At 35.3% G+C, this 12,901-nt stretch overlaps 1 protein-coding gene and 1 long non-coding RNA gene across 11 annotated transcripts in view; one reads left to right on the top strand and one right to left on the bottom strand.

Moving 5' to 3' along the window:
* CCDC88A (coiled-coil domain containing 88A) overlaps window positions 1–12,901 on the bottom strand; it is a 109,683-nt gene that overhangs the window by 11,089 nt on the left and 85,693 nt on the right. For 5 of the 8 annotated variants that reach the window (XM_036334526.1, XM_036334524.1, XM_036334523.1 and 2 more), the window contains 7 exons: window positions 12,413–12,599; window positions 7,824–7,969; window positions 7,409–7,501; window positions 7,075–7,289; window positions 2,483–2,566; window positions 1,265–1,468; window positions 615–686 (listed from right to left, as the gene is read on the bottom strand). In XM_036334526.1, the coding sequence (XP_036190419.1) occupies window positions 615–686; window positions 1,265–1,468; window positions 2,483–2,566; window positions 7,075–7,289; window positions 7,409–7,501; window positions 7,824–7,969; window positions 12,413–12,599 (1,001 nt within the window). The remainder of the gene's footprint in view (window positions 1–614; window positions 687–1,264; window positions 1,469–2,482; window positions 2,567–7,074; window positions 7,290–7,408; window positions 7,502–7,823; window positions 7,970–12,412; window positions 12,600–12,901) is intronic. The other 3 variants (XM_036334525.1, XM_036334529.1, XM_036334527.1) reach the window with 2 other exon arrangements.
* LOC118668991 overlaps window positions 1–12,901 on the top strand; it is a 44,694-nt gene that overhangs the window by 11,347 nt on the left and 20,446 nt on the right. For 2 of the 3 annotated variants that reach the window (XR_004971834.1, XR_004971833.1), the window contains 3 exons: window positions 821–970; window positions 7,099–7,193; window positions 11,665–11,989. This is a non-coding gene — a long non-coding RNA (uncharacterized LOC118668991). Of the gene's footprint in view, window positions 1–820; window positions 971–7,098; window positions 7,194–11,664; window positions 11,990–12,901 lie in introns of those variants that run through there. The other variant, XR_004971835.1, reaches the window with a different exon arrangement.

The raw sequence follows: 12,901 nt of genomic DNA, 5'->3' as shown, positions 1-12,901 counted from the left end.
TAGAAATTTAAAAACCAGAATGCTTGACATTGCAGAATGTTGTTGTTTTTTTAATTTTCTTGTTTAAAGTATTACAAATAGTAGTACATATGTCTCATTTTTTTCCATATTGACCTTCCCCTGGCCTCCTCTACCCCCCCCACCCTGCACATGCCCTTATACCGCCCCCCCCCAGTATCTTGTGTCCATTGGTTATGATTATATGCATGCATACAAGTACTTCGATTGATCTCTTACCCCCCCAACACTCCCCAGCCTTCCTGCTGTAATTTGACAGTCTGTTCGATGCTTCTGCAGAATATGGTTTCTTAAAGTTTATATTTTCTTAGAGTAAATATGGTAAAAATTCAGAACTTTTAAACTTATACCAAAATGGCAACAAAATTACCTTTAATCATTGTTCAGGAATACTTTATAAATGACCTTGACTAAAACAGAGACTATTTAGATGAAGCAGTAACCTTAAAAGGGGCAATGGGGAGGATTAGTTTTGAAGAAATGGCAGAGGTATGAGGTGCAGGTTAGATAAAACATCCTTGCTGGCAATGCACATTCAGATTCAATGCAACATTCTATAGTTAATAAGTACTCTCTAAATAAAGTTCATATCTTACCATGAACTCTTGATCCCGTACTAGAATCATCACTAATACCTTGTGGGCTTATATCTTCAAAGGATGTAGCATCTACATAAAATAGCAAAATAGATATAAAAGTATTTCTTAACAACAACAAAGGACATTGTAAAATTTTATTTACTCAGAATATGGAAACTCTTTTTCAATTACATATAATACATCTCTATTTAATATATTTCTAGACTCAACAAAAAACTGGAACTGAAGCAAGAAAACGAATAGCTCTGATGAGTTTACTTGCCAATACAACAGTCTCCCTGACCCTGCAAAGCAAGAGCCTCGGTTGTTCTACATGTTTTTTTTTCCTCTGTTTGAAGTCATAGTGTTTTCAGGTGTGTGTGTTTTTTAAGCTTCTATTATTCTCTCCTTTTCTCAAACTTTACTTGCATTACTTTTTCTTTTCTTGTCAGCTCATTAGCTGTTTATTATCAAAAGCTTAGGAAAAACTTTCAGTTATTTTATGTCTTAAATTTTTTGAAATGCTTTGAAAATTCCCTCAAATCAAAGCCAGATTGTTTTGATAATTATTTCCGTTTGCTGCTGTCAAAAAATACACATGGGAAAATCAAATTAAAATTTCTGTTGCCAACAGTTCCACAACAGTGCAAATAGCAGACGGCCTATACCTTTATTATTAACCAACTGCTTGGATCTGAAGCCTGTAGAAGAGTTGACAGTTGAAAAGTTGATAGCTGTAGTAGAGAAGGCCATAGCTCCCAATTCTTTTCTCCTTTTACCCGTTGAAATATCATCCGGAACCTCCAAATTCTCAGTACTACCTGTCCACTGTCCTCCTGCTAGGACCATGGACTGCACCAGGTCATTCATGGCTGGGATGCAAATGAAAGCAAATGAATCAGCACGGTTAATGTTCTTGCTCTTATTTCTCTTTTGTCTTATAAATGATCTGGGGTTTTTCCCCTATGGATTAATGCAAGTGAAAACAAAAAACTGTAACCACAATGTCATTCAAATTATGACATGCATTCAGCTCAATGAAATGAACAGGCCAAAGGCTAATAAATTTCAGTAAATATTTTTATCCCATCTCCACCCCATTTAAAGATGGGAAAAGGAATTTTACTCTGTACAATTGCCATGCTTTTGCGCAGTGATGTGCAATATAATTAGAAGCCTTTATAATGTGGTTTTGTGGTGAAAAAAAAATGGAATGAATAAAGGTAAGATGGAGAGCAGTTCTTATACAGCATCATTACTGAAAATGATAAAAAGTCCTTGGTCAGAGCAGGTTACTGAAGGAATTATTCATTTTATCAATCAAATAAGTATACCATTAATAAAAACCTGAAAGAGACGATAGTCAAAGTGACAGACATTTAATGTGATTATGTAATTACCCATTCCACTTAAAAAAAAAAAAAAAAGGAAAACCAGAGTATTATTATATAAAGAATGACAAACATTTTTAAGGGTTACAGGCCATTTTATTTATTTATTTAATCTAGTTCATTAAGGAAATAAATGTCTAATGCTAAACATTCTGTTATATTTTCTTTAAGTAAATTTCTTTGGGAAAAAATCTCTAATGGCATAAAATTAGGGTTTTATTTCTGCCAACTTTTAGAAAGCACTGGAAATTTACAAGTATATTATTACATGTACAACTAAACATACGCATGTATATGTATGTATCAGTGAACATACATATAATGCAAATTCAGTGCCAGTTTTGAAAAAAAAAATTCTTCCAGCTCCTTGTATTAGAGGAAGACTGCACTTTGTAAAATAAGAAAATTGGCACAGTCCAGAGAAAGGTTAGTGAAAATTAGTAATGGAAGCCAATGTAGTCAACTGAAAGAAGCTGAACTGTCATAAAGTCTTACACATGGAACGACGGTAGCAGGCCTTCATTTTGTCTTTATCCTTCGGTCTGTTCCTCAAAAAGGGCAGTCTTTTCAGTGCAACCACTTTAATGTCAGAGCATGAGGAAAAACAGAAACAGAAAAATGAAACAGAAAAAAGGGAGAACAGATGGGAGTTAAATGTTGAAATTAAGGACAGAAATGAATGTCTGAGTTTCAGCTTATGTATGCTATATTAAAGTTATTATTCTCGTGCTGCTGAGTGATAATGAAATATGAAATAAGCACTCTGATACTTTAAAATACTTGGAATGGCACTGAAGACAATGATGAGGAACATATACTTTGAAAGCTTGGATTAGCTAAAGTCCTATAAATACAGGAACTGGTTAGAATTACTTATGGAACAAGTTTCCTAGTTAAGTTGTAAATGTATACCTTTAAAATTAGAACTATTGGTGGGACACAGAGTATACGTGCTAAAAATGTACAAGGCTTTTCAATCCTCTATTTTCTTTAATTTTTTAAATTATAAGGCTTTACGGAAAAAGTAATTTAGGCAAATGCACTTAAGAGTATTTTAGTAATATACATCACCAAAAACTAAAGTGCCTATGGGATGTTTTAAACAATCTAAAGCTTTTAAAACTTTCATTAAAAATTTTCAATACTTTCTTAAACTTTAATAAAGAAATAGCAAATTGCTTCTTGGTGCAATATGTAGTAGCACGATGGAAATATATATTCTTTGAACAGTCTTTCAAAAGATGAAATGAGCAATTACATTAAACTTCATTTTACCAAAAAGTTGTCTGGGGAAAGAGAAAAAAGAGTATTTTGACAGTAGTAATAAGTACTAACACTAAGTCCTGATAAGGCTAAAAGATATGAAGGCATCCTAAAGCAAGCAAAAATGTCCCCAAAAAAGTGTATATTACATTTTTAGGTATTTATTTTGAAGGGTTTTTTCAGTGAGGTTATTAAAAAAATCAAAGATAGCACTGTGCAAGAAGATTTTGTGAATGTAAATGAGGGTTATAACTACAGGAGTCATTAGTACAAAAATAAAAATGTTCACTAGAGTCACCAACTTTCTTAAACTACACTATATATATATTTTTTTTCCCTAAATATATTTTTATTGATTTCAGAGAGGAAGGGGAAGGGAGAGAGAGATAAAAACATTAATGATGAGACAGAATCATTGATCAGCAGCTGCCTCCTGCACACTCCCTACTGGGGATCGAGCCCACAACCGGGGCATGTGCCCTGACTGGGAATCGAACTGTGACTTCCTGGTTCATGGGTCAATGCTCAATCACTGAACTACATCTTGCTAAACTATATTTTAATAAGATTTAAATACAAAAAGCCCTGGTTGGGTGGCTCAGTTGGTTCGAGCGTCATCCCATACACCAAGAGGTTGAGGGTTCCATTCCTAGGATCAGGGCACACCCCTTGGTTCAATCCCCAGCTGGGGCACATATGGGAGGCAACCGATTGATGTTTCTCTCTCTGTCTCTTAAAACAAAACACATCGCCCGTCCGGAAAGCTCAGTGGTTAAGCATCAACCTATGAACCAGGTGGGGGTGCGGTGGGGGGGGTGGGCGGTGTGTCACGGTTTGATTCCCAGTCAGGGCACATGCCCTGGTTGCAGGCTCGATCCCCCATAGGAGCATGCAGGAGGCAGCCGATCAATGATTCTCTCTCATCATTGATGTTTCTATCTCTCTCTACCTCTCCCATTCCTCGCTGAAATAAATAAAATATATTAAAAACAAAAAACATATCCTTGGGTGAGGATTAAACTTTTTAAAAATAAGTAAAAAAAAAAAAGTAAGTAAATACAAAAAATGTATTTATTTTGGAACTACAATTCAGGCACTAATGAAACAACTTGCACAGACTTAAAAACATTGTACACAGCCCTAATAACTACGCTCTTTCTCAGGGTTTACCATTGTCTTGTAAATAATCAAAGCTCTTTGACACACTGACAAGAATCATTCATTAAGGAGAATGCAATGTACATACAGCTTTTTAACTTATATATTTGATTGCTATTAGGAAAACATAGTCATGATTCATTTAAGCTTTTAATTTGACCTATTTCTTTTCTAGCTTCATATAGCACAATTACTTTCAATGATTAAAATAAATGAACTGAAAACAATGTAAAAATGGACACTTAGCTAAACCAAAGCTGAATGGTTGCAACATGCACATGTTGTCTTTACTTTCTTTTTCTGTTTCAACTGTTTTCCAAAGACTGCTTTGCTGACAGACACTCTTACAAAAGGGAGAGGACCACAGGAGTTTCAAATCTGCCAGTGGCAGAATGTGATCTTTGTTATGGCAATTAGTTTTTAGATACACAATGTTTTTTCCCCCAAAACCATACTGAAATTAAGGGAAAATTAGCATTGTTGGATTTTGTGTTTATTTAAAAAATTCTAACCCTGACTGGTTTGGCTCACTGGATAGAGCGTCGGCCTGCAGACTGAAAGGTCCCGGTTTCGATTCCGGTAGAGGGCATGTACCTTGGTTGCGGGCACATCCTCAGTAGGAGGTGTGCAGGAGGCAGCTGATCAATGTTTCTCTCTCATCAATGTTTCTAACTATCCCTCTCCCTTCCTCTCTTAAAAAAAAAAAAATCAATAAAAATATATTTAAAAAAAAATTCTAAAACTAAACAATTGCAGGAAAAGAGAATATTACTTCCTTTTGATTCTTATTTTGAAGGTTTCAGCAGAGAGTATGAAGGAATGATGGGTAGGACAAAAATAAGTTTACAGTTGTTTGCATGGAAAATATACAATAAAAATAATTATACAATAAACTCATACAACTGTAAACTTACTTTTGCCCCATCCTGTACGTAAAACAAACAAGATGGTCTCAGAAAAGACTGTCATGCCTTTCTTGTGTAGGCTCTCATATCTGAATTGAAATATCTTCCTTTAATTAAAAAAATTAAGTATACCTACTACCATTTCTGACATTTAATAAAATGTCAGATTTTTATATCTAAAGATAGAGATAAAAGTAAATTATCTGGAAACATTTTAAGAAAACTTGATGATCTTTCTACAGTACTCAGACGTTTCATGCAGATTTGGGTGAAAAGACTAGATAGCAAAAGACCCAGGTAATATTCTTATGTGGGAACACAGAATTAAACAAATTTCTTGAGCCTACTATATAAATACACACACACGTGTGTGTGTGCACGAATACGTACATATGTATGTATATGATTTGCTGCTTGATTATGGATTCTAGTTCTTATGTGCTACAGCTGCATTCTAAAATATATCCTATAATCAATGTCTCCAATCTCCTACCTGAAAATACTGCCTTTCAAAGCTAATTCCCAAGGCCAAAACACTATCTATAGTTTTTTGAAAGTTATTCATATGGAGTGTCTACCTCTAAGGGAAGTATTAGCTGTTTTTGCCTGCTATTCACTTAAAAGAATAGTAATGAAATTATATATGTATATATATTTATTATTTTTTTTTTAAATTTAATGACTCTGGTGATTGAGTAGATTTGAAGTATACTGTTTATATAATTTATAAGAACACTGATAGTCAACTTCTTAGACATCTTCTAAGGGCCCAGGATTGGATTCTTTTCTCTTTCTCTTAAAATGCACTTCTTTAACCGTTTACTCTGCTCTTCCTGTTTAGCTAAGCACACTAGTAATGAAATGAAAAGATTATGAATTATACAGGGCACATTATGATGTGAACTTCTGTATTTGTAATTAAGAATATTAAATCAGCCTTGGCTGGTTCGGTTCAGTGAACAGTCGGCCTGCAGATCGAAGGGTCCCGGGTTCGATTCCGGTCAAGGGCACATACAGGAGGCAACCAATCAATATGCATCTCTCACATCTATGTTTCTTTCTGTATTTCTCTCTTCCACTCTCTCTAAAAGATCAATGGAAAAATATCCTCGGGTGAGGATTAACAAAAAGAGAAAAAATACTAAATCACAAGTTTATACACAAATTTGTATCTCCTCCCCTATTTTAACCAATCCTTTATCAGTCACTCAAAACTTTTCATAACTATCAATTATTTCTAAATCTTTAAATAGCATTCTCTTCAAATTTATACCTATTTCTTTGCTTTGCCCAATGTAACTTTGTTCCAATTTGATACAAAAGTATAAGTCAAACCTCATTATAAAATGCCTTATTCTATTCTAATTATGAAAATGAGCTCTTATAAATATTTCTCACTTGCTCCTCATAATCACCCTGGTAAGTATGACCCAAAGGTGAAACACTTGCCCATATTAACAGAACTAGCAAATGGCAGAGGTTTCTGGCTCTTATTTCAATGTTCTTTCTACACTGTTTTACCTCCCTGGCCAAATGCTGGTATCCCTGTGTATGGAATACCTTTACACACACAATATAGAAAATCATGTAGTTATGTATTATTGTAGTATATAATGAATTTTATAATCATATAGAGTTACAAAGAAATGCATTAAGACTATTATCTCAAAGGAGTGTTGAAGTTATTTTTAAAAAATCTTTTAGAAAGGATTCTAAATCAATGCCAGACATAACAAATGTTTAAAAAGTTTAAGCACTCACTGCTGCTTTTCTTGGTCCCCAAAGTTTGGCCATCTTCTAAGGAGTTTGAACCTACGGAAGAACTATCTTGACTATCTTGATGGGGGAGTTGAAGAAATCCTTCACCGGAGTCTGAGCGGGTAGGTGTTAATGTTAGAGATTTCTGACGTTCCCGATTAATATCTTTCTTAGACTTTATCAATTTTCTCATTTTTAGAGTAATCCAGTTGCCTCTCCTGATAGAATAATTTAAAAAGTTCTTATTAGTCTAAAATAAATCCTTCACAAAATTAGAAGTTTAAAATATTCTGTTCTTTTTTCAGAATAAAAATGAGTAAATTTTGGTTAATAGTACCTCCTAGGAGGAGATGGCTCATAAAATTTGTATTGATCCATAATTTTCTCTTCTAATTTCTCCTTCTGTCGTCTTAATTCATTTAACTTATCACTATAAAAAAAATTAAATTTTAGAACATACATCATATTTTGTACAGTTATGATATATTTCTATGGCCTCCTACACATATCTCCATTATGGCAATTATTTGTATTTCTCACTTTATATTACTAGTTCCTTAAGAGCAGTACCCATGTTTTCATGTTAGTATTTCCAGTTATCAGCACAGAACCTGAGACATAAACATTTAAAAAAATATATGTTGAAATAATGTTGAAAGCCAAAAAAAATTAGATTGTTTTCTCTGCCACCAGAAATTGCAATTATAAAATCATAACTAATATTTCACAATGCAAAATTATTTGGTACCTACATGTACTGTCTTTGTTCAACATGAAAAAGATCCTTGCTTTCCATATTCTGCTCCAACAGTGTTCTGTTCTGCAGCATTAATGTCTGGATTTGATCTAGTAGATGCCGATTTTCTTCTTCTAAATTTCCTTTAAGTTGGCTTAGCAACTGTTGAAACACAGTTATTTTTTAAAATATCAACATTTACATTTAACATAAATCACCCAAAACATCTGAAAAATAGAGTACTTCACAGATTTCTATCTCCTGCTATCTGAACAATTAGATGATCACACTTTGGTCAGAATGTGAGTGATTAGTTTAGTAATAATGACAGCTAAAGAACTGGGTTATGTGCTATACATCTATGTTTTCATAATTCTCACAAACATTGGGCTTATCATAAATTAGTTCCAAAAACACGGCTTTCTTAAAAATTGTTTAACTTATATTCTGAAAGCTAGATTCAAATCTCTGGCCTTTTAAGTAGCTATGAAACACTGAACAAGTTAGTTAATTCTCTGAGCTTCAATGACCTCATCTATAAAATGAGGATAATCCCATCCTGTAAGATTTTTGCAAAGATTAAATAATACATGTAAAGTACCTGGTGTCATGCCTATGGCACCCAACAGATACTTCATAAACCTCTTTCTTCCTTCAACCACTGTTTTCAAGGGACCTTATAAGTTGCTATATACTTTTTGCGGCTTGAACAAAGGAGGAGGTAATCTTGTCAAGGATTGGTATTGCTAGCTCATGTTACTTGTAGTTGGGCTGCTTTTTCTTAATAGAAATTGGAAGGAAATATGCTTTAGTTAGACCAGTGGTTCCAATAGAAATCAGAAAGTCCACAGTAGTGATCCTCAAAATTTAACATCACTTATAAAGTATATTTTTTAAAATGTAGATTTCTGGATGCTAGCATTTGAATTCAGCAGGTCGGGAGTAGAGCCCAGAGAAATGTATTTTTTAAAAAATATATGCCAACAATAATCTTTCCTCCAAAAAAATAAGATAAAGAAAACAAACATTTAAAAAATTCTCAAGGCCCTAGCTGGATAGGTCAGTTGATTAGAACATCATCTCGACATGCCAAGGTTGCAGGTTCGATCCTGGTCAGGGCACATACAAGAATCAACCAATGAATGCATAAATAAGTGGGACAAATCGATGTCTGTGTGTGTGTGTCTCTCTCTCTTCCCTTCTTCTCTCTCAAATCAATAAATAAAACCTATAGAAAAGCTATTTATGAATATCCATAAACAGTCATCTAGATCTAACAACTGCCAATGTTGTGCTGTTTCTTTCATTTATCTATATATTATTAAATTGAAATATAACATGTGACAGATTCATTGCAAAAGTGAATCCAGTTATCCTCCTCCCTATACGTATATCCTCTTACAATGTGACTTCTCACTCTTCTCATCAAGAAAAGGAATCTATTTTCTCTCTTCTCATATTTGGAATGCCTTTGGCCAAGAGAAGGAGATGGAAGTGATTGTGTGACAGTTCCAAGCTCAGACCTCAAGAGGCTTATGTACCTGCTGGAGGATGAGAGACTGAGTAAACAGGGAAGTTATGCTAGCTGGGGCCCCCCTACACCAGCCAGCCCTCAGAGTGCATGCCAGATACCCGCAGATGCAGGAGCAAGCCCGACTATGATCAACTACTGTTGGCCTACACAGCAATTCATGGATCAGCACATCTGCTCAACTGACCCATAGACTCACGAGCAAAAATAAATGTTTACTGTCCATTATTATTGTTATACAGCATTATCATGTCAACAGACATTGATTAAAACATATGTATAGGAAAAAAAATTTTAAGTGTATATACAGCTCAATGAAGCATTATAGTAAACACATGGCCCTGGCCAGTGTAGCTCAGTTGGTTGGGTGTCATCCCGTGCAACAAAGGATTGCTGGTTCGATTCCCAGTTGGGGCACATGCCAGGGTGGCTGAAGCATGGTCCCTGGTAGGGGGCGTGTATGGGGCAGCCAATATATGTTCAGCTCTTGCATTAATCTCTCTCTCTCTCTCTCAAAATAAATTTTAAAAAATCTTCAAAGTGAACATGTGTGAAACCAGCAAGAAGCAGCATATTAATTGTATTCAAAAAACACTCACTGTGCTCTCTTCTAGTCACTATCCCTTCCCACAAAGATAGATTCATTTTTTCACTGTCTCAAATTACGTTATGTGACTTAGCCCATAGCCAAGGGTTAACATTTGAAGTTGGGACAATCAGCCAGGGTTAAGCAGGTAGCGAAGGGCTTTTTCTGGTCTCTCCTAGGCAGCCTTCCAAACCACTAGTGACATGTGGGACATTATCAAGACCCACTATGGCTGACTGTCTCATTGCTTGGATCTCACAGTAAAATTTCTGACGCGTCTGATCTGTTACTTTGTCCCAACCAATATTCCAACCTCAGGCTATCTGAGAGTTGGCCTTTGACAGCGCTCCTGGGCCTGGGGCTTTTCTGTGCCCTGCTCAAATCAAGCCAGTCCCTTCCAGTAGCAAAGGGGCTGCTTTTCATGGATTGCCCTGCACCCAGGCAGAACTACCGGGTACTGAAACGAGGAGAGGGAGAGGGAATGAGAATGGGAGAAGTCACATTGCCTCAGACAACTATAGCTCCTACCCAAAGTTGAGCCGTTTTTAATAAATGCTTCTCAACGTGTTGTTTGCTTCTGCGTGAGTTCCACAGTACTAAAATAATAATTTTTGACAGTTTTGTCGAATTTTGGTTCTTGGGGAGTTAATTCTTCATGCTCCTCTACCATTTTGTAAGTCCATTACCCCAATCATATTTTACTTAAGACTTTTATAAATCACAGGCAGAATGAGTGTTCTATACACTGTAAGCTTTGAGTATTTAAATGTACAGTGTGGGGCAAAGTAGGTTTATAGTTGTAAGCACATAAGTTTATTCTTGTATTATTATTTACTAATTATTATACTAATTTTCCATATGCACAACTGAAAACCTACTTTTGCCCCAACCTGTATATGCTTTCAAACTAATTTTTCTTTCTATTGGTTTATAATTTAATACAAAAAGCTTTTTGGTATTACTTTTCTTATACAGTCTATTCCTAACTCTATTTAAAGGTTTGCTTAAGTGCTGGTTCCCTAAAAGTTCCATAAAATTCAGGTGTTAAGCTATATTCAAACTAATTATTTAGGTACCAACCATAAAATTTAAGGGTGATCTAAGACTTTCACTATCATTTTTATATTTCAAAACATTTAGCACTTTATCAAACCATTGTAAGAGCCATGAAATTACATTAAGAATAAAACTGTATACATAGGCATAATGTCATTTCTATTTAAAACCCACCAATGGCTCCTAATTTTATTCAGAATAAAAGTCAAAGTTGTTTGCTTGTTTTCACAATGGCCTATAAGGCAACATGTCTGGCCCACGCACATCTCTGATCTCACTCCTGCCACTCTCCCCTCTGCTCATTCCGTTCCAGCCACACGGGCCTCCTTGAGTGTTCCTCAAACACACCAGGATTCCCCTGGCCTTAGGGTCAGTGTATTGGCTGTTTGCCTGGAATATCTTTTCCCAGATATCCACAGAACACCCTAATCTCCTTCAAATCTTTGTTCAATGATGCCTAGAATTTCAATCTGCACTCCCTTACCCCGCTCCCTGGCAGTCCTTACCCCCTTTACCCTACTCCATTTGTCCTTGCACATAATTTATCACTTTCTAACATACCATATGTTGCAGGCTCATTTTCAAAATGGTTACACCAGTATTTTTAGTCCATGTGCTTTTCCAGAATCTTGCTTTTCTCCATCGAGAGGCTGAGTCTATTTCTCTTCCCCTGAATCTGCACAGGACTTAGATGCCTCAATGAATAGAATGCAGGGGAAACGATGCTGCATGACTTCTGAGGCTTGGTCATTAAAACAAAGATGGTTTTCGTCTGACCATGTTCTGACCATGTTGTGAGAAAGCCAACAACTGCCCATGGGAAGAGATCACACAGAGAGGAAACGGATACCCCCCTGCAGCTGATAGCCAGCATCCACCACCAGCCTTTCCATCCTCCCGCCGAGGGCCCAGGGGCAAGTGGAGCAGAGGCAAACTGGCTCCCTGTACCTGTCCAAATTCCCACCCACAGAATCTGTGAGCATAATAAATAATTGTTTTATACCACTAAGTTTTGGGGTAATTTGCTATGCAGCCATATGTAACAAAACACTGAAAAAATGTATTTCACTTACTTATTATGTTTATTGTCTGTTTCCTTCCACCAGAATATAAACTACACAGGGGAGAGAGTTTTACCTATTTAGTTTACTAGCATATGCCAGGTGGCCAGTAACATTTTTCATAATAGTAGAAATGGTTTTATATATAGTAAAAGTACCTGAACATATAAGTTTAAACAATAAAAAAATTGAAATTAGTAATAAAGGAAGTTTTTTGAATTACTTATGAATTTCAATTATCCATGACCAATTCTTTTAGAAACATCCCGCTAAATATACACTGCTGGTCACTATAATATCACTGCTTAGTTTTTAGATGTGTCTGGATGCCTAACGAAAGGGAGACAGTGATTAAACTTGTTAAAGCTCACCTCACACTGATTATTTAGCTTGGTGGATGTAATGTCCAACTGTTGGTATTGTTCCTTCAGCTTTGAAAATTCAGCTTCTAATCTTGTTTGTTCCAGTTTGGAATTATTTAGAAGACTTTTCAAGTTTTTATGGTCAGTTTGTAAAACTTCAGTTTCTTTTAAAAGCTGATTATAGGTATGATTCAACCTATAATTAGAAATCATAATAGAATATAATCAAATTCTCTTAATAGCTTTCATTGTCATTTACAAATGTGAAAATGCTGTAAATCACATTCAGACATACTTTAGAGAATATAAAGAATTCTTCTGCCAATTACTACACTGATCAAGAATCAGTTTCTATTTCGTAAAAACTAGATTTTTAAAAAATTGAGTACTTTTTTCCCTTGAAATGAAATCTCTCAGCACTTAAATATGTTGAAGATGTAAAGACACGCAAAATTTTGTGTGCTGCCTTTTAGCACTTCAGCTATGGCAATGTAAGTG

This window comes from Myotis myotis, unplaced genomic scaffold, assembly GCF_014108235.1.
Source record: "Myotis myotis isolate mMyoMyo1 unplaced genomic scaffold, mMyoMyo1.p scaffold_m19_p_14, whole genome shotgun sequence".
NCBI lineage: Eukaryota > Metazoa > Chordata > Mammalia > Chiroptera > Vespertilionidae > Myotis > Myotis myotis.
Note: the sequence above shows the minus strand (reverse complement) of the source record. Positions and strands in the feature narration are given on the sequence as shown.